General features: G+C 30.5%; 1 protein-coding gene across 6 annotated transcripts in view; it reads left to right on the top strand.

Annotated features, from left to right (window-relative positions):
- The window catches only part of LOC116274940 (F-box/LRR-repeat protein 17-like), an 87577-nt gene that overhangs the window by 60152 nt on the left and 4388 nt on the right, over nucleotides 1-23037 (top strand). The window contains exons 5-7 of one of the 6 annotated variants that reach the window (XM_031666378.1): nucleotides 15399-15462; nucleotides 19499-19583; nucleotides 21686-22370. The exons of 1 other annotated variant lie outside the window; for it this stretch is intronic. In XM_031666378.1, coding sequence (XP_031522238.1) covers nucleotides 15399-15462; nucleotides 19499-19583; nucleotides 21686-21731 — 195 coding nt within the window. In that variant the 3' untranslated portion in view covers nucleotides 21732-22370. Of the gene's footprint in view, nucleotides 1-15398; nucleotides 15463-17858; nucleotides 22371-23037 lie in introns of those variants that run through there. 4 more of the 6 variants (XR_004183796.1, XM_031666380.1, XM_031666385.1 and 1 more) reach the window with 4 other exon arrangements.

Raw genomic sequence — 23037 nt, 5'->3', positions numbered from 1 at the left:
TAATAGGAGCAGTAGCAATGTAAATTTCACAATATGGCATGTGTCCAGGGACATTAGAACATGTTCAGGACAATAGTATGCAGATGTACTCTTAAAGAATAGCATACTATACCAGTCTACTGTTCTGTAAATCAGTGGCCTTTTTTTTTTTTTTTTTTTTTTTTTTAATGTGAAACAGTATGGAAAGAGCTTCTGGCCATTTTTTTCAAATCTGCACAAATAAAAGACATGTACTTAATTTGCTCAGTACTTGGAAAGAAGTCGTTTTCTCTACTCTTCTGTCCTCAAAGAAGCAGCAGAATAAATATCTTAGAGTTGTAAATTTACCTCTACCAATAAACACTTTGATATTCAGTTTCTTCCAATTCAATATTTTAATATTATTATATACTCAGTAATTAAGGATGTTAAATGTGAACATTGCTTGGATTTGAAAATACTACAACAATAAGTGCATGTGTGACATGTAATAGGTAATAGTAGTAATAATTTCTTATAAGCATCAACAGTTATATTGGATGTGAAAATTATTATCAGAAAAATAATTTCTTATACGCATCAGTGGTTAGGCAACATGAAGATTACTGTTACTAGATACATTGTGGAATACATACTCTTAGAGCACCTCTCTTAGGTGTACTAGTTGGTAATAATTTATTTAACTTTACATATTTGGCGTAAAGTTTGGTTCACAGGCATTAAACATGTGCTTTTTCTTTAAACAGATTTGCATGATTTTTCTAATTAAAATCAACATTATCTATACATTGTTACAAAGCTAATTGGTTTTAAGAAAACCCTGTTAGAAGATAACCTACTTAAATATGATAATATGCTGAAAATGAAGTTTTTAGAGGCTTACAGAATTACGTTGGTTATTTTCTTAATTGTAAAAATGAGGGTTTTTCTTCTTAATGAATCTAGCAATTACATATTTAGTAGCTGATACCTAATTGGAGCAAACATTGTGGGAAGTAGAAAACAGAGTTGAGCCTTCCCTCATATTTAAATGTTAATATGAAATTAAAAATTCTCCCAACATTTGAAGTCCTAACTTACAAAGATTTCATTTAAAACATTTTCGTGTTAAATAGACTTGTAAAAGAGATTGAATTATTATAGTCCAATTTTTTTTTAGTTCTCTTTTCTAGACAAGAGAGAAGAGACCAAAAAAAAATTTTTTTTTGGATGCTTTCCAAGAGCTCTATGTGTTTGCTTGAGAAGTTACAATCACTTGATTCAAGTCTGAGTTTTATTGGACAGGCTTGTCTGGTGGGTTAAAATCCCCTCATGCTCTCCCAGATGATTACTGGCTTGTTTTTCTTCTCTTAAAAATATTAAGAATTTATTTTTTATAGCTATGCTAGACCTAGTGACATAGGCCACTTTGGGTCTGTATGCTGCTGGCTTAAAGAAAGAATGAAATATGAAAAGACAAAAACAAAGAAGGGCGTAAAAGAAAAGGTAAGGAAAGGAACAAAGCCAAAGGTAAAAGAAAAGGAAAACATGATAATTTTAGAGTGGTGAATTAATTTCTAGGTAGTAAGGAGAGAGAAGTTTGTAATGCTAAATGTTCTAAAGGAGGACCTCATCATCTTAGAAAATGTTTTTTGAGGTAAGAGAATAGATTTTTTTTTTTTTTTAATTTCAAAATTGAGTAATTTTTCATGATGTATAAGTAATATTCAAGGCAAGTAAGTCATTTTGGGACCCTAGTAAACAGATTCACCTCGTATTTTGATAAATTTATTTTTCACTGCACACTTCTCAAATACACATATTTGAGAAAAAAAGATTGCTGCTTTTTGGTGGTATCTAACCTGGATTCTAGAGGTAATTATCCTAGTTTTTATAGTAATACTAATAGAAGTTATATATTTAAAAATAAATTGTTAAATTGAAAAAGTGAAAGTTATCAAAAATGTCAAGTTATATTTTTTTCTGAGAGATAATTTCCTCCAGTTAAAATAATAACTTTTAGATTTTGTCCATTTGAAATATATGATTCTTAGGGTTATATATATTTTCAAAATTAGTTTGTGTTTATTCAAAAATAAAAATTTTAAATTATCTTGAAAATAATATTTTAACTATGATAGGAAAATGTTAAAATCTTCTTATTGTTTCAGATGTTTTATAAAGTAAATTCTGTTGAAGAATATTAAATAAGTTTTTTTGCTAATCCTTTTGCATTACAGTGCATAGTTAAAATTCATTAGGTATAACCTCTCCCTAATGATAGTTACTTGTCCCAACCAAATTACAAATGCTTTAATTAAAGAAATAAGATGTTTAACTTTTGGTGTGCTGTAGTCGTAATGCCATACTGATAATTTTCACATCCAGAAAAATTTCAGAGACGGTACATAATTAATGCTGTTTTAGTGGGAATGACTTGGTATTTTGCTTTTTTCTAATGTTAATTTGCCCATTCTGCACTGGAATGATCAGTTTCAAGAACTAAATTTCTTTTATAATTTTAACACTATTACACAGAAGATAGACAAGTTTAAGTGAAATGGCTTATTTAAAATATTTTTGTTGTAATTGCCTGTTTGCGTAGAATAAAACCATTGGAAGGCAGTGCCGTGTGTCCCCACCTTGTGTGTTTCAGGGGAGTAGACAAAGCAGAATGCTCCATGTGTGAACTCAGTCATAGTCAGTCATGGTTGGGTTTGACCTTGATTTGGGATGTGTTATGACTTTTTTAAAATCAATATTTCTTTTTCACTATGATTTTAAAACTGTAAAGTTAACAGAGTTTTAAAAATATTAATTGCAGTTATCCCATTATAAATATAATGGAGGCTAGGCAGTTGTTTTCATAAACATCACTTGTTTGACTCAATTTTTGATACCAGGAATGGAAATATTAAACATTTCACTATGTGAGAGCACCATATTATGTCATTATATGCTGTTAATTCTAGGTACTCAAATTCTGGCTCTTAATCCTGTAAAATTAGGCTAGTTTTCTGTTTCCTATTTATGATTGCACAGAGTGCCAGAAATGCTTAATGAAATACAGTTTTGATGAGAGAGAATCAAAATATATCCCATATTTGAAATTATGTACGAATAGTAAAAGATATTAATTGCTATTAGCCTTTATAACTAGTTTTCACTTCCTGCCTCAAAATTTCAAGAATTTTATGTATATTGGTTATTGAGGAACATTTTTTTTCTGTAATTATATTTTTTAACACTATTGGATTATTTGGGATTTATTTGGAAATCAAAATAGAAATAATTATAAATATATTAACATATAGCACAGTGTAAAGTATGTAATAGGAGGTCAGTAAGTACTATTTGATTGATATCTGTGTATCTTACTGATTGTTTTGCTAAAGACACAGCAAGGGTGAAAAATGCATAAGGCACTAAGTTACTGGGTGTGTTATTGTTCTATTATTGAGTACAGTATGCTGGGTATAGCTCATTACTAGTTTGTTGATAAGCTGGCTGTTGATGATTAAGAATACAAGGCATTTTTGTTGTGCACATGGGTTTTTTCTCCTTTTATATTAGGAAATATAATATTGATTTGTTCGGAAGGAAAAATGTTTATAGTTCTTTTAGCTATCAGTGTATTATCTTACATTATATACAGGCATTGGAATATTTTTGTGACTTGTTTCATAAAAGTCATTTTGGGCCAGAACCGCATATAATTTTATAATTATTTAATTATCTGTAAAGCTTTTATGTTAGCAAATATGAATTCTAATAAAAATAGTAACCTTATTTGATTATTTATTTGCAGATATGTAGTGAATGATTGATTCATTCTGATTTTAAATCCTTTTGCATTTATATCACTTGAGTTGTAATACTTTGACAATAAAGAATACTGTTCCATTTGATTGCAGAAATTCTATGTAGGTCTTGGGATAGATATTTAACCATATTGTTTTAAGATAATATTTTTAATATGACTATACTTAGAATGCACTTATTGGTATAACTTTTTCATGAATTTGGCATATTAAGATGTTTGAAAATGTTTTTATTGTACTTAGGTAGTTAACCTTTAGCATATTCTATCCTCATTTTTATACCATAACACTTTAGAGTATTTTTAGCAGATTATTAATTTATAGAAAAAATAGTGATAATTAAAAATACTATTTTAAAAAATCTCCAAAAGTTTTTCAATCTATGTATAGTAGTTGTACATATTTTTCAGGTACATGTGATTTTTTGATACCTGCATACAATGTGTAATGATCAAATCAGGGTAATTGGGATATGCATACCCTCAAACTTTTGTCTTTTCTTTGTGTTGGGACCTTTACAAATCTTTTCTAGTTAGGAAAACAAAAAACAACTCAGTAATTTATTGTAACTTAAAAAAGAAAATGTTCTTTACGTTAGAATTTGAAAAGTTATCAAAGTTTTATGTACATGACATAACAAATGAATATATATGGGTTTGATTTTGGGGGAACTAATTTGTTAACATGTCTTATAAGACTTTATAGAGGAAAACATAATCAGAAGAAAGCTAGGATTTAGCATTGCATCTGTTCTCCTTAATTTAGTATCTATTGGGATTTGATAGTGGTATAACTCAGACCTAGAAATTGAGACCATTATGTATAATTTTTACATGAATAGACTTTGAAATTATTATAAATAACTTTAAATGTGATAAATATACAGATTGATAAATACACAGTTAATTGAATAAAAAGGTAAGAGAATATTTTATTGGTTCGGTGTTAAAATTTACATTTCATGTAATTAACTGGATGTGTAATAACTGAAGTTTCCAGTTGTTTAATACTTTGATGTGATTTAATGATTACTGATCTCTAAAAAATTCAACAGTATAATTTCCCATATATACTATTTATTTTAGGGTTTATTTTGATATGCTGTTACCTGATTCATGACTTGCTTATTGTTTTTAGAATATTATTATACTGTTTAAAAATGACTATTTGATAAGGCTAAAACTATATTAAATCTAGTTAGTGTAATAATGAATAGACATCGTTAAACAAAGGAAGTTTTGTTTTCTGAATTTAAAAATGCTCCTCAGTGTTTTGTTTTGATATTTGAATGTTAAACATTTTAGATTTCATATTTGAAGATAACTATTATTTATATGATTTACTTTTGAGTGCCTGCTATGTTGTTTTGTACAATGTTGGCTAGCACCTGTGTTTTAAAAGAGGATTTTATTAATCATAAATTAAGTTTCTTTTAGGTTTAATATTTAATCTAGAACAGAAGTAATTTATTGTAGGAGTAATTTCATAGGAACTTAGAATTTAAAATTGATATTGCCATATAAAAATGGTTTATAGTTCACATTGAATTCTTCCATTGTTGATCTTTTAAAGATGTATTTGTCTGGCAAAGTATTTTAATAACAGTTTGTCGCTGTTTTTTTTTTTCTCCTTTGAAGTTTTAAAGGGTCATGCAAGCAAGCATGGATTCTACTAAAAGTCTTAATCTTTCTTAAGGGTAGAGTTTTATTAGATTTCATAATATACTATTGTTCATGTAACATAATACATACTCTTCAGGATAAATCTGTGTGGGCCTCATTCAAAGAGATTTTATTACCGAAGACTCTTCTTTAATAGATGTCATGAGATAGCCTCATCATCAAGGTATGTGCATTTGCAGGGCAACATTGCAGTCAGACTCCAATTATGTTTTGTGGCCATTTTGGAATGTCTAAAAATGATAGCTATTTACATAGAGGGCTTATTTTATACATCAAAGATGATGTTTCTTAACATTATCAATTCTGAAGTATTTTATAGACTTATGACATGTTAGTTGGTCTTCAAATAGTATGTATTTTAAATGATTGAAAACCAGATTTATATCCTAATTGAATTATTAAATGATGTTGATTAGCAAGCCTAATTTCAATTATTTTGTTTGGGAATTCTTTGTGTTTTTATGAGAGATTATGGTGCTGAAGTTAAATAAGCATATGGTTGATGCCTTGTTGCTTAAAGGATTTCTTTTCTCTCTTTTTTTTTAGCAAGTTTCGTTTGTTTGGAAGAGAATAAATTCTCTTGGTTGTATTATAATTAGAAATAACACAATGAAAGAAATATATTACCAGGTTTGGTTAAAATTATACAAGCTTGGGGTAATTTTTAGTGTGTTACTTTGTTGACACACAAATATTTTGAAATATAATGTAATTATTTACACTTTAATAAATAAGTATATTGATTGTACTTTTAATACATTTATCCATAAATTACATATTTTCACCTTGTCATTTAAAAGCACAAAATGTTAAATTGTAGAAGAATCTTGATGATGTTACTATTTATTTATATGTTAAATAACTCAGAAAAAGTAAAACAGAATATGTTACTAAAGTTGATTTTCTTTCCATCTTCTCTGGATTTCACAGATCTAATAGATTCTAAAAAGATAAATGAGAATTTCTTTTTTGATTTTTTAAATTACCTTTTTACTTCAGTAATAAAGTGACCAAATTTATATGTTATTTCCTGAGTTTTGATTGTCTTTTCTTTATTTTCTGATGAGCTTGTACTTTGTTAAAACTCTGGTAATTTATTCTAAAAATGATTAATCTATCATTCTTGATTGATTTTTAGAGGACAGTTCTTATAGTGAAAATAATGATGTATTACCTGGTGTTTGTTGTTTAGAATTTACATAAAATTGTAAATAAAAATGGAAAAAAATTTTAAATTTGAAAATAAGACAATAAATGATCTTTAGTATTACAATAGGCATGAAACTTACCTACTAAATTAGTATTATGATACCTATCTTGACCTAGTCTGCAGTGTTTTGTGGGACTAAAATAAGACTATAGGTTTTGAAGTACTTTATAAATTATAAAATGTTATATAAACATAGGATAGTAGTATTATAAATCTTGGGACTTATTAATAACTTTCTTGCCTGATTTTAAAATAATGAAATTAAATAAATTCATCATCACTCTTAGAAGTAGTAATTTCCGACACTTTGATTTTTTTTTTCTGGTTGTTCCTATTTTTTGGCCTAATTTCTAGGTAGTACAGACTGACTAACTTTTGAACACAGTATTAATCTGAATTAAATTTGTAATATGGAAGAAGAAATATTCAGGAAAATTTAGAGTTAAAGTGAGTAATGGCATTTGGAACACAGCATATGACAAACCGTATGAATGAAATGTTAAATTATAAATTATTTCTCTTATTGTACTTGTTTTCTAAACTCACTTATGGGATAGTCTTAGGAATTTTATGTTTTCACAGAATTACTTTTTTCTTATACATCCAGTCTTTGTAAATATAATTTAAAGATTTTTTGATTATGCCATTTCAATATTGGCCAACAATGTGAAGACCATGATTATTTTTAAGAGTGTATTTCAGTTGCTGTATGCCTTTTTTTCTTTTATCACAGTTCAGGAGAAAATATATTCAGAAGAATGTGGAAACATGCATTTAAGGCTCCATGATTACTTATTAAATATTGGTAGTATTGCAGTGTTTTAAATATGATCTTTGTTGCAGATTTGAGTTTAAATTTTGTTTTATTTTGAAGTAATAGAAAATAGAAATGTTGCAAAAATAGCACAAAGAACTCCTATTTACCTTTTACTCAGATTTAATAATTTTTAACATTTTGCCACCAAATATAGTATCTCCCATCATCGATTTTTATCATGAAAGCCTACATTTTTCTTTATGGTAACTAAATATTCATATTAGTAAGAATTTTATTTTTAGACTTGTTCTGTCAGGTTCTTTCTTTTTGCCATGTAAACCTTATATAGTAAAATAAATAGAATACTGTGTATTAGTTGTTAAAAAATGTTTTTTAGATATGCTTTGGGACTAGAACTGATGTGCATTAAATGACTACAACGTACAGCTATTTACCTCCTTTCATATATGTGGTACTCCTTGTCACTCAGACTGATGAATGAAACAATAATCCTTATCTTAATAATGGGTTGAAGAATAATAGACAATAGAATCTGATAATATATAAATATAAATAATTGAAAGAAAAATCTTTAAACCTGATACCAGCTTGTGATAATTCATCTTTTCCACTATCCAACTCTTACTGGAATGTTAATGAGAATAGTTTAATATAGCTACTAAGCGCATATTTTGCAGTTGTTGGCTTGCTGTAAATGAATGACAGAACTAGGTCTGTCTGTTTTACTTCTTCCCTCACCAACACAATGGTGGACTTCTTATGTGGCAGAAGGTAGAGTTGAAATTAAATGGCCTTATGTGTCTGCTTTTTGAAGACCGTCTGGGCTGTTGTTTTCAAAACTGAAAAGTCTTCTCCGAGTGGATGTTTATCCAATCCAGGTGTCCAAGTCTGCATGTAAATATCAGTGGTAGATAAGCTTCTTCCAGAGAAGTTGTGATGCTTGCTACTTCTCTGAATAGAATGGATTATCTGTACTTTAATATGGTTGGAAGCATCATTCATCAGGTAGAAAGCTGGTTTAGATGAATCTCTATCATCTCTTCTTATAATTATGTTATTTCTTCGATGGGTAAGCAGTGAAGATGACCCAAGAGCAGAAGTTGGAAGGAGAAATAAATGCTGCTTGAACATTGGACAGTCAGATTTGTAGTAACTAAGATTTGATTATGTGTGAAATATTTCCCTTTATTTAAAAACATGATGGTAATTATCAGTTGGAATTTGTAATTGATTAAATTCATTTTATTTCATATGAATGACTTCAGTCTAACCTAAAAATAGGAAGTCAGAGTCTCTGTTATTAGCTTATTATATTTTAACTGCTGAAATGACTATGCTGATAACTTAGAAATTATCGGTATTGGAGTAGTTTAATTAGAGGGCCTGGAAGAAATATATACATTTGTGAATATATTACATAGAATAACTGAGTTGGCCCTATGGACAATAATAGAGTGAGACTCATTTCTTTGTATGTCCTTAAAGTAATGAAAAATTTACGTAGTTGTGTTTTTAAGGGTAGAAATTTTGTTTTTACTATAGCATTACCTTGTCTTGGAAGTAACATTTAAAATTAGAATAACAGGGTTTTTGTTTTCCTTTAGTTTTAAGGTGCTTTTCAAGTGTAACTTAGGTTTATAAAAGTTTTTTACTCATACTTTGGCATTTGGGCAGTGTCATAACATGTGTGGCTGCTTAAATAGAAGATATGTGTGAAATTACTCTCATCCTACTATTGGGGCTGCCTTCCAGCAATGGCTTGGACTGCTACAGTCAAGCAATCTGCTACTCAGGATATGTAAGTTTAGAAAAAAGAGATTCATTTTTTTTTTAACAGAGAAAGGAAATTGCTTTCTACATGGAGATTAGAAGTATAGGTAGTTCATGAAATACAAATGAGCAACGTTCTAAGAGTTGATTTTTTTAAAGTTGTGTTTTTTATAGGAGTTGAGAGAGACTAGGGATGCTTATTCTTTCTAGGAATGTTTTCTGTAATGGGTCCCTAATCTATTCTGCAGTAGCCTTTTACGTAAGCTATGATGCTGTATGTATTATGAGACCTCGCCACCTTTTATAAGAATGTTTTTATAGAAAAAAAAAGTATGTTTTTCAGTCCTAGAAATGTGTTCCAAAGACACATTTCTGTCTTCTGTTGGTAACTTCAATGACCTGAACAGAGTATCAAGCCCTATGCTAGCTGAAGCTACAGGAGATGGGGTCAGGGTCTGGAGAACAGGTTCTCTATTATAGTTTGAAAGCCAAAGGGACTAACTAGAACTCTTCCTACATAAGTACCTAGAATGCATGCAGCATTTCCTGGCACTGGGCCATTATCTCTCTTCTTTTCTTTCATTGGTTCATTATTAGCCATTTGTTGTTATGCATTCTCTTTCTGAGAGCTCTTTCTTCTTCAACTAACAGGACACAAAACAGTGTTAATGTTTTTTTCTCTTTTCCTGTCATCAGAGCAAATCTTTTTTTTAGATTCTCCATGAGCTTATGCAGAATGACAAATGGGGATTTGGAAATGAAATAAAAAGACTCTTAGGGAAGACTCAGTCCAAGGAAAGATACCAGTAGTGGATCTTTGGGAATTCAGAGACCCAAAATAATTTATTGTACATTTGGAAGAATATCAGACTTCCTTGGAGCATATTAAGAGTAGAGAACATGAAGAGAGTTAGTGATAAAAAGTATGTAAGAAGGCCGGGCGTGGCAGCTCATATCTGTAATCCCAACACTTTGGGAGGCCAAGGCAGGTGGATCACCTGAGGTCAGGAGTTTGAAACCAGCCAGGCCAACATGGTGGAACCCTGTATCTACTAAAAATGCAAAAATTAGCCGGGCATGGTGGTGGACGCCTGTAATCTCAGCTACTTGGGAGGCTGAGGCGGGAGAATTGCTGGAACCCCCGAGGCAGATGTTGCAGTGAGCCGAGATTGCGTCATTGCAGTCCAGCTGGGATAACAACAGACTCCATCTCAGAAAAAAATAAAAATAAAATAAAATAAAATAAAAAAAGGTATGTAAGAAAAGGCTAGGTAGGTTGACTTTTTTTGTCTTGGGGAACTGAAGGTAGAATGCAGTGATTTCAGTGATGCTTACCTTTTCCCTCATTCCCTTTTCTTCTTCAGCCCCAAATTTTATTTGTGTTGAATTGGTCGTGAATTGTTGTCTATTAGAAGTGAGAATGGCAGTGTTTGTAGTTTTCTGAAGAAGTTTGCTGGCATTTTGGCAAAGGGAATGCTGAGAGGAGATTAAATCTCAACTGGCAACAGCAGGTAGTGAAGTAAAATTGTCTGTGGACTTTCAGTGTTGGTCTGGAGGCAATTCATATGTAGGACATGTGTAAAGAAGGAACCCTGACAAGTCACATATTGCCTCTGATTTAAAATAAAAGAAACTTACATTCCATGTTATGATGCTTAAGTAGTGGTATAATGATTGTCTAGTACAGCAATAAGAGAAGGGCCCTGCAGTTTTTGAACAGATTTCCTAACATACATAATCTATTAATTTTAAGTAGCTAGCTCTAAATTATTTCTTGAAACAGTTTAAAAAATCTCAAAGTTCTAATTGAAAATAATTGTTATATAAGTAATTTACTAGAATATTTCAAATTATATATGTTGTAACCACAGCTGGGTTATTTATTTAGCTACACAGTTTAAATGAGCAATTTCTGATATAATTAAACTTTTTGGGACACAGATAACTTGACAGGATCATTAAGTAGAAATAGTGTGGCCAAATTTGGGACAAAAGATTTAAAAAAACTTTTAGAGTAAAGCAGCTCTTAGAGTAAAAACATTTAGTAATTGAGGGCAAGGTATTTGGGTAGAAAAGCAACTGTCCATTGGTTATGTAATATTTTAAAGGTAAGGATATGTGGATAGTATGATAGTGCTTTTCTCTTAACATTGCACTCCTTTTGCATGTATTGAAGGTGGTAGTCCACCCAGAGGTCTTACATGTTTTGTGAGACCTCAAAATTGTAGAACTGTGATCTTGTATAGAAAATATTATGCCAGAAAATCCTAGTGATGCTTAGGAAGACCTGAATTACCCTCAAATAGAATTGTTTAAAGATTGTTTAATTGTTTAACAATTATTTAACAATTTAATTGTTTAATGCACAGAAATTCACTTGCCTTTAAAAAACTTAAATATTTAACTTATAGAATGTTTTGCATTTTGATAAATATTCAATTTCAGAAGAACCTTTGTGATTTTAAACCACCTAACATGATTTAAACGTAAATGTTTTTATTTGAAGTATTGAATATAGAATATTTGTTGTGGCAAATGTAAGTAGATGAGGGGTAGAGAATCCTTTTATTTCTTTGTTTTACTTTTTTGAATTACAAAATCAGTACATTCTCACTAAAGAAACCTTGGAAAACACAGTGAAGTTCAAATGGCAGAAATCACAGATTACCCATAATCCACCACCAAAATACAAAAATCAGTCACTGTTTGTACCTGAGTGAATATTTTCAGTTTTTTTCTGTGTAAATATAAGCTGTATTTTATAAAAAATTGTTATTCTTTATATGTGGCTTCACTTATTAGTACACTTTGAACTTTATTCTAAGATAAATAATCAAATAGAACATTAGGTATTTATGGCTGGGAAATAGTGTATATATTAATTTATTTGGTATTTAAAATGTTCTCTTTCTTGCTTTCTATGTTATGCTGTAATGAATATTGTAGTTACATCTTGGTAGGCATCTTGATTGTTTCCTTTGTTTTTAAAAAGATGAAAATGACCTTTTTTTCTGATTATAAAGGTAATACATGTTGATTGGTATTTAAACAGTACAGTAATGTGTTTTTAAAAGTGTACATTTATGGAGTTCTTTCAAACACATAATCTGTTAATAATTTGGTCAATTTCATTTCAGACATTAATACATATATGTACAGATATAAGTGTATTTATTTTAATATTAAAAATGGCTATGCTCTGTTACTTCGGTTTATGCTTGTTTACACTATCTCTTTTTCATTATTCTGTGTGAAGGAATACCAGTTATACCATCATTTTAAAAAACGATTTTGGTCTTCCATTGTATTGATGTATCATAGTCTATATGACCAATTAATTATGTTTCATATTCAGGTTGTCTCTGATGTTTCAGTATTATAAGCATCCCTGTAATAATTCTCTGTTGCCACACCAGGTATTTGTTTTTTCTTTTACTCTTGGAATTATTTCCTGAGAATGTATTCTGAAAGTGAAATTTTGGGATCCGGACAGCATTTGTTTTTAAAATTTGCTACCTATTGGCAGATACCTTTCAGAAAAAATAGTTGTGTCAATTTATACTCTTACCTACAGTGTATATGAGTGCTCTTTTTCTTGTGTCTATTCTAAACCATATGTTAGCCATTTTAAAATTATTTAAAATCAGTAAATTTACAATTGTGCTTTAAAAAATTTATTTCAAGTGAAAATAGTTGTCTTACCCACTACAGGTAAAGGATGGAGGAAGTGAAGGCCAAAGTTAATTCTGTTCTGAGCAACAACCTGATGTATCACAATGCTCATTCAGATTCTCTTAGTAACTAAGCTATTTTGTGAAATAATTGCTAATTCAAAATTTATGATGAAGGTTTTCTTCCCAAATTAGAGTTAATATTTCTATCATAATTTCCATTAAGCAAAACCTGTTTTGACCACAGAATATACTTGTAGGAGTCAGAGTTCTTACTAGTGTTAAGATGATAGTACTGGTTTGAATTTCTGTTCCACTTTTACTAGCTTTGTGATCGTGGGCAAGTTATTTAACCTCTCTGAATCTCAGTTTTACTAATCTATAAAATGGGAATATTTTCCTTATAGGATTATTATAATGAGATAATGTATAAATATGCTTTTTATAATGCCTATACATTCTAGACACTCAAAAAGTGAAAACCACCATTTGTTATTGTTATTTCTACTACTGTTATTTTTACTACTACCATTGTTATTCTTACTATATTTACTATATTGTTGTTTACAATAATGTTCTTTCTCATTCCTTAATTTTAGTTGATACAAAAATTTTGAAAAAGTCATGATAGTGAAAAACAGCAGTAATAGGCATTTCTTTGGATAGGTAGGGTAAAAATGGAGACAAGGTCATGTTTCTATTCATAGGAACAAACAGAACCAAGAACCTGAATCTGTGAGGCAGTATTCATTGGTCATCTAATATGTAAGAAAATGTGCATGTATCATATTTTATTATGTTTTCCATTATATACTACTAAAATGAAGTTGTAAAATTGTGTATTACATATACACATAGATAAGACCTAAAGCAAACTGGACTTGCTTATAAAGTTCTGATGATTTGCCTTTTCTTTATTCCTTGATGTTTTATAACAACGTATCTCAAAAAAAAGCATTTTTTTCTTTAGCTGTCTTATTTTAAAGCTATGTTAATGGATCAGGATGAAGGGTAATTTGTTGTACAGGCTCTTTCATACAGAAGAACATCCTGTCATTCATAGCAGTGAAGTACCTTTGTGCAAAGATCAACTATCAGTAATCACAATATATATGTTAAACAAAATCAGAGGTTGATATGGTATACAACAGAACAAAATATGGCTGAGTGCAATGGCTCACACCTATAATCCCAGCACTTTGAGAGGCCATGGTGGGAGGATTACTTGAGGCCAGGAGTTCAAGACTAGCTAGGGCAATATAGTGAGACCCCGTGTCTACAAAAAAATTAAAAAATTAGGTGGCTGTGGTGACACATGGCAGTAGTCCCAGCTACTTAGGAAGCTGAGGCAGGAGAATTACTTGAGTCTAGGAGTTTGAAGCTGCAGTAAACTATGATTGCAACCACTGTACTCCAGCCTGGGTGACAGAGTGAGACCCTGTCTCAAAAAGTAAATAAATAAAACAAGATTTTACATATGCTCAAAAGAGTTAACACCCTAGACTAGACAATTAAAGGTCACTAACTTAAATGTAAAGCTTTTTCTCTTTTTTAAAAAAGCTTTTTCTCTTTCAAAAATGTCTTCCTAAGGAGAATATATATCAATACAATAAAACCTTTTCTTGGTGACTCACATTCATCACCGTAAATACCAGTAACAGATCCTGTGTTACACACATTGATACACTGAGGGAAAAGTGAGAGGCATAGGGGTACTTGACCTGATGATCTCAGGGTATTACTTTTTGGGTTTCATGATGGATACCCAAAGATAATGTATATCATAAAAAAGAGATGAAGTTTAAGAACCAATAAATGGGAGGGATTAAGACAGGCATAATCAATAAAGTAAATTAGTACATTTAATAGTATGGAGTAATTGCTAGTGTCAGTATTTAGAGATAACCCTTGGACTTTTCTTAACATGCTCACAAGTGATAATTAGTGAAGAGAGAGAATATGAAGGTTTAGTTTCTTTTTATATAAGACCTGTGAATTCTACTGAAGTTAAAATATGACTGTGTTCTGCGGACACAATGAAGGAAAATGCTATCCCCTATCTTTTATACTGAACTTGATAGAATACTTGACAAACCACAGAGTGAAATACACCTTTACTTCAAAGAAGCTAGAAAACATGCTCAAAGATAAATTATAGTAATAGTTAATATTTGAACCTGACCCTTTTAAAAACACTTTAAATATTTTGTCTAGTTTAATTCTCACACTATCTCTGTAAGGTAGTTACTCCATTTTCCAGATGAGGAAACTTGAAACTCGGGGAGATGACAGTGTTTTTCAGGTACAAGGTTAGAAACCTGGTAGTATGGCATCAAAATTCATGTTTGTAACCACTACTATCTGTGTAGCAGATTATATATGAATATAATGTCTTAGAGTACAGTGTGCTAAAAAGTTGCTCTTGGAGACCTATATCCTTTAGTAATTTGTATTAAATGCGTAATCACCAGTGTTTCTCATTCACAGCATCATTGATTAAATCTTTAGGCCTTCTTGAGGAATGGGAAGAGTATTTCCCCCCTTACATCTAAAAAGCGGAATTATAATATCAGTAAGTACACATACGTTATTTCAAGAAAATGTATAAAATTTACTGCCAAAGTAAAAAAGATCTCATAAAAATATGCAAATTCATGTATTCTTCCATTTACGTAAACAGGTATGGATAAGATTAAAAATCCAAATGTAACAGCCGTCGGATATTGGGGATCTACTCAGATTACTAAACCAGTATCCTAAATCAGTATTAATCCGACTCTACTAATGGGTTTTGATATAAATTTATGAGATCCAAACTGGCATTTTTTAAAAAAGAAAAGAAGCTATCAGGATGTATCATACAATAAGGGTAAACATTGTTTTATGGAACTGTTATTTTCAAGGGTGGAGAGATAAAATGGATGGATGTTTCTTTGTGTGCAGGTTGTTTGAAACAGTTTCAAAGGACTACCTGACAGTGTTCTGATTTTACTCCCTTTTTGCTGAGATTGTTGAGCAGTTCTTTTAGTCTTCTCTTTGTTTTCAGTTCAAACTGAGCATGCCCAAAACTCAACTGGACTGAACTTGTAGTCTTAGCTATCCTCTTCTGTCACTATATTCTTCTTCTGTGTTCCCATTCTTGGTTAAAGCTTTTCAGTGATTTTTCCTCTCATACAGGATGGAGATATCACACTGCTTAGCATAGTTGACAGTGTCTCTCTTAACCTCACTTATGCTATGCAATTCTCACTTTTTTCCCCCCTTCAGCTTTTCAGTTCCAAGGTACATGTGCAGGATGTGCAGGTTTGTTACATAGGTAAACCTGTATCATGGTGGTTTGCTGCACAGATCATCTCGTGACCTAGTTATTAAGTCCAGCATTCATTAGCTATTCTTCCCTGATGCTTTCCCTACCACCCACCTCCAATGGGCCCCTTCATATGTCTATGTGTTCTCATCATTCAGCTCCCAGTTATATGTGAGAACGTGTGGTAGCAAATCTGACTTATATGTCCTTACTAAATCACTCTGTGTTAGCCAAATCCATATGTGGTTTTCTGAACATGCCATATACACTCACTTTTTCCTGGTCACAAGCTCTCTTTCCCGTCTTTTCTATTAGGGTCAGACTTGATTTATGACAGCTTTATGAGGTAGGTCTTATATCCTCGTTTTTCATATGGAGATATAGAAACTCAAAAAGTTTACCTTTCCCTGAATTCTTCTTTTAAGAATTAGAAATTGAGAAACGTAATCAGTTTCTAATACAAAAGTTTTATTGTATACATACAGTAGACTATTGGTCCCTTATGGAAAAGTTTTATTCTTATTTTATTATAGAGAAGGACAAAGAAGAGGTCTCCCTTCCCGCAGGGAGGGAAACAGTTTTTAGTTTTTAATCCAGTATGTACAAGACTGAGATATGAGGTAACAGAAAAGGAATACTGATTGATTATGAGAGTTAGAAATACCAAATGAGGGAGAGAGAGAAAGAGGTTTCTTGGTGCCTAGGCCTATTCTTTCTTGTATTGACAATTGTAAGAGATTCTCTTTTTCTGAATTTCATTTCGGTTTATTTTTGTTCTTGGCAGTCTAAAGGGCTTGCAGATAGGTGTATTTATTTTTAAATAGTCCATTTTTTTTTGACTAATCTTAGTTTCATTTAAGTAGGGGAAATCTCCACTGAAAGTGATTATATCATTCAAGTTTATTCAGGAATTTTGGAATTCAGGAAATTTTTCATGATAATTATAAATGATAATTACGTTATTTGGTTTAACTCATAACTCATAAATGTTGAATAAACTTACTGGGTTGAATTACTGAATGTTAAGATGAAGTAATATTGGCATATGACTTCTGAAGCATATCAATAATTCAAATTAAGTTTAAAATAATTTTTCTAGAATGCTGTTACTTGAAGAAAAGCAGATTTAAAGAAGTATAAGTTACTAGAGACATGTTTTCATAGAAATTTTGGCTGTTGCAAATTTATTTAAAACAACTATCAAAGTGTTTAATGCCCATCATAGGTTATTTGTTTTGAATTTAGAAGTGTAATAAAATTAAAATGGATAGGGACACATGTCTTTGGACTGTGAAAGGTAAATTAGTAGGAAGGAACATGGTATAAGATTATCCCACTCCCAATAAAAAGCTGTACTTGATTTCTACTAGTTCACTGATTCTCAAACTCTGGTCTGTGGACCCATTATACTCTTGAGAGTTATTTGAGATGCCAAAGATATTTTGTTATGTTGTTATATCTATTGAATTTTTTTTCACTTGAAATTCAAAATGAGAAAGTTTGAATATACAGGCATACATTCTATTAGTCATCAGAGTGATGATGTTATCTCAGGTCATGTAGTCTCTGAAAAATTCCACTGTTAACTGAGAGAATAAGAGTGGAAAAGGCAAATAATGTGTTAGTATTATATTATTATTAAAATATTTTTGACCTTGCAGATACCTGTACAGACCCCAGGTAAGAATCCCTGGACCAAACTCTGAAAATTTTGCTTGTAGGTAAAATACTTTCACTTTAAAACTCTTTGTTTTAAATGGGAGAAGCCTCTAGTTGAAGTAAAAATAAAGTCTTCAGAATACATATGTTTTATATGGTCGTTCAGCAAACTCATCCCTTTTAAAGTCAGAATTATTTCCACAGTGAAAGAAAGCAGTTTGACTTGTCTTTATTTGCATGTAGTCTTAAATTGGAAGACCAACATATGAAAAAGGGGAATGAGTATGTTGAGAGTGTGTGTGTGTGTGTGTGTATGTGTCTGTGTGTATGTGTCTGTGTGTGTGTGTGTATGCCCACGTGTTTTGGAGGAAATGATCTGGTCAAGGGGAATTGAACTGAGACTAGAAATTTGTTCTGGTGGCTCATTAAGTTAACATTTGTGGTGGTAATATATGCATTTTGCAGCCTGTTTTTAGTCATACATTGTGGTTTACTATCCAACTGTTACTTGTGTCCTATACTCACTAATTAAGAGTTAGTAGAGGGACTATATTTTGAAACATTTTTGTATATATACAAGTCTTATGATCTTTTTGAGCTTTAAGAAGAGTATATTAAAACTTAAGCACTTTGTAATGTTTGTTATGAACACAAATTAGATTTAGGCCAAGGGCTTAAATGTAATGATGAAGCTATATAATTTCATGTCCAGTTTTCTTAAAATGTTAGTGTTTGCAGGTTTATGTGTTAGGTACTCTACTTAGGAAGTGAATGTAAATCGCCCTTCTGTATTGAGTTACACGTTCATTATTTGTGACATTTTTGGCTTAAATGATAAGGCTTTTCTTTTTTATAAATAAAAAAGGATTTTCAACTATGAATTATCACTGATTTGTTTCAACATAGGTTTTTCTTTAGAAAATGAGGCATCTATATGTAAATTCCATAGATTACGTTATTGAAAAACTATTAGTGTATACATAAAGGATAAATGTCAGTGGTTGAATGAACGTTTTATAATAAAATGTTCAAGAAAATATGAAACATTACATTCCTTAAAGTATTATTTAAATATAGTAAAATTAACAGTTGGTTAAGGGTTTGATGAGGAAAATTATCTTAATTACAGTTGTTTGATTAGAAGAAATTTTTCAGGCTTTGTTTGTAGAATTATATTTTGTAAGTATCTCTTAATTTTCAAGATTTCTCTCAACTCTAGGCAATGATAGGCTAATTCTCTTTTTTAAAAGGGTTAATTTAAAAGTGACTTATTTCCTTAAGCTACAGACTCATTTAGACTTAACTCTGTAGGATTGGGAAGCAATATGTATTTCTTTTATTTTGGGATTTTGTTTGAAGCACTCATTCCATAAACTGGAGGTGAACCCTCCCACCATTTTTTTTTTTGGAAAGAAATTGTTCTTCAGTTACAATATGTTGGTGTATTCATGGAAGTATTATTGACTAGTGATGACTATATTTACTTGGGATAGTCATTACACTATCTTTGTCTTGATTTTAGTGTAAACTTTATCCTTGGATGTATCAGTTTAGTTGCATTGGATGACATATGTATTTTCAGAAAAAGTAGCCTTGACCAATTACTTTATTGATTGGTCCACATTTGTGGCATGTTTTTCAGAAAGACATATGATGGGTTGGCGCACAGAAATGTCACATTCCAATCACGACATGAGAAATGGTTGGATTGCCTGTCCTACTAGGAGGTATTCTTAAAATTAGTTATCCTGTTATAGTGTATCAATACGTATATCTCCCATTAAGAATGACACCTATCTGGATTTCATTATTATCAGAGTTAAAAATCATAATAGGCATTTATAGGTATGATAGGCATCTATAAAAGTTATAGAAATTATCATTCTTGAGATTAATGTGCTGAACTTTTTTGCATTCTAAATTTTTGATAGTTGTCCTAAATGGAAAAATCCTGTCTCTTAGTGAATAGTTATTAATACACACCATTTATACCAATGACTGATATACATTTTCCAGGAATGTTAAAATTTTGTCACTCACATTCCATCCAAGAATAAGTGTTATTTCTCCAGTATTTGTCTTTTTTCTTGAGATTAGACCTATAGTACTGTAATTTAAAACAAACAACTCCCCTAGAACTTAACCACAGTTCATTTTTGTTGCATTCAACTGTATGGCAATTAGCATAATATTTAATTTTTTTCGCATTAGAAATGTAGCTGCAAGTGCTGTATGAGAAAGGTGTAAGAATCTTGCAGCATAGATAAGCTGTTGGAAATATGTGTAAAAATAAATGTATTCAAATTACTGACCTCAAATCATTTTGGAATTCAAATGATGCCAACAGTTGTCTATGAAAAAATGACCTGCATTGTTTTTAAAGCTTCTCTTTATTATGTGTTTTTAAAGCTCTCGAATTCATCCTAGGTTTTTATCACTTAATTCATCTATATTAATATGTGTCCCCTCTGTCTTAAGACTGGGTAATAGAAAACTGAGCACTAAAGTCCACTGAATTAGTAAGTGGGAGGAATAATAGAATTCAGAGATCTCTGAGTATTTTTATACATTTTCATATGCTCAGAGACACAAAAATGCAGTAAGAAACCATAATTAAAATGCTATAGTAATCATATCATGAATCAATTTGATTTTACAAAATGAAACTTTAGTAGGTCTGTTCCTTTTTATTGTGTACATGTATATGTATACTATATTTTACTCTCTGTGATCAAATTATAGACTAATTATAGACTTTATATATAGACATATTCTTTAATATTCATTGTATTTTACTGTGATCTTTAATTCTAAATCATTTTGAGTCATCAGTTTTTTGAAACTAGCAGAACTTTACTCTTACATATATAACACAATTCCATATAGACCTTCATTATATGAATGCAAGGTAATAAAATTATGTATCTTTATTTTTTCCTTTTTCTTTGTTACCTTTTTATTTGTGGGTGAATGAAAAAAACTAAGTGAGTTGTTTCATACTAATGAATAATTTTTAGGTCCAGGAGCTGCCCTCCAAGTTTTCTTAAATTGCTGCAATAGTGAAATAAAACTATTTCTTCTGTATATAAAACATGGTTAAACTTTCCAGTAGAAAATCTTCATGTGGAGATAATATAAAATAGAAGATCTTTTATGGTCGTTAGTTTTAAACGGTTATCGAAACACCACCATAGATAATTTAATTCACCCATTTAATTACAACTATTATATTTCTTTCTGGAAGCATTTGTTCAACAATTCCAAAAATTGAATATGAGAAAAAAATAATAAATGTTATTTGTTTCTAAATTGGGCCACTTTGAACTAAATATAGAAGTAGAAAAAGTTTGAGTGTCTCTCTTCTATTTTAGATCTTTAACATAGTTGAATATTGAAGGAGATATATATATATGTTTTTTTCCTTGATGCTGTATTTTTTAAATCAAGTAAATGGAGTTCTTTAGTATCAGAGAGTAAAACTTTTGAAAATTATTTTACTTTTTAAGTTGCTAAAAGTTTTTGAGTCAGAGATATAAATACTAATTCATTTGTATAAGCAGTGATTATTCTAAAAGGTTAACAAAAATCTCAAGTGAACTGCGGATACATGATCATCTATTTCTGGTTTTGAAAATTTTATAAACTGAAAATTTTAACAAGAATTGTCCGTAAGAATGGACATACTCCTTTTAAACTTGAAGAAATTAATTTTCTGAAACTTTTAAAGTAGGATCTAGATTTGGACATTTAGCTTTATTTACCCATCATTTTAGATGTTCTGGGAAGAAATATCTAATGATTTTTCCATGGCATCTACCCTTTTTTTCAGATTCTCGACTGACATTTTATCGTGTTATTGTGTCCACGCTATTTAGTTCCTCCTGGAGCCTTCCGAATTTCACATGCACTGCTTCAATCAGCTCCTGCAGAGTGGATAACTTACCTAGGGACCCAGGCCTTACTGGACAAGCAGCCAATCATGAACAGGGGCAGGCTGGCCTTTTTTTAAAAATTTTGATTTTTATAATTTTTTGCATTTTGAAGTATAGGTATTCATTATAGCAATTTATTGGAAAGTAAAACGCCAGGGAGCTTTTCTGGAAAAACGTATCTTTATCTAAAATTGAAGGATTATATGGAAATTAGCCCACCTGTTTTCTTTTCTTTCCTTATTTAATAACTTTTAGATTGTGATTTAAGCACTTTTCTATTTCTATAAACTAGTGTGTCTGTTTTTTAGTACATGTTTGTGTAATGTAAACTTGCTTGTGTCACTGTGAAAAAGTAGTTTGAAAACTGTACTGTGTATGTACAAAATATACGTTAATGGTATCTTGGGATGGGGAGATGTGTGAGTGAGAACCTCAGGTTTAGTTTGGAAATAGAAGAGAGGGATTTGCCCTGATGAGCTTTAAACTAGGTTCAGATTGTGAATTTATCCTTTATATATGTCATAAAGGTATAAAGGTCCAACTCTGCCATTTGTTTAAAAGAAAAATGAACTTGATAGAAACCTGAGAGATTTTTAACAATTTTAAATCATTTAAAAAACTGTTATAAATCAGACTGTGTTTTAAAATAGCAGTAAAAATTTGGGGCTTTTTTTTTTTTTCAGATATGTACTCATGAGTTAGGTAATAGAGGAAAAAGTGTTATACTCTCCTAATAAATTAAATGCTGGCACTATATGTGAAACTGAAAGTAAATAATAGTTAAATCATTGTGCTATACTTTTAATGTAGATATGGAAAAAAGACTCATTTTAGAAACTGCAAGAATAAATGTATTTTAAATGCCGACATGTTAGGTTTTTATTTTTTGTTTTATTTTGAAAATATGTATAAACTAAATTAGGTTTTTGATTAATGGTTAAGAATAGTGAATAAACAAACATGAATTTAAAAATTAAAAAAATTGAATTAGGAATTATAAGACTTTGATACTTTTATTTAATATTCTGTATGAGATAGTATATTACTATATCAAAGGATGAACTATGTTTTGTGTTGATCAAGAACTTTGCTATTAAAAAAAGATTTATATTTTCTACAGTTACAACGTTGCTTCCCATCTCTGACTGAATTTTTGTTGATTTCTTCTTAGCACTGTTAGGCAAGTTAGTGGAATTTAATTTTTATGAAGAAAAACTTAGGGCTTTAGATGCTTTCAGTAAAATTTAAA

The sequence above is a fragment of the Papio anubis genome, chromosome 5, assembly GCF_008728515.1.
Source record: "Papio anubis isolate 15944 chromosome 5, Panubis1.0, whole genome shotgun sequence".
Lineage (NCBI taxonomy): Eukaryota > Metazoa > Chordata > Mammalia > Primates > Cercopithecidae > Papio > Papio anubis.
The sequence above is the reverse complement of the archived record's forward strand: the minus strand, read 5'-3'. Positions and strand labels throughout refer to the sequence as shown.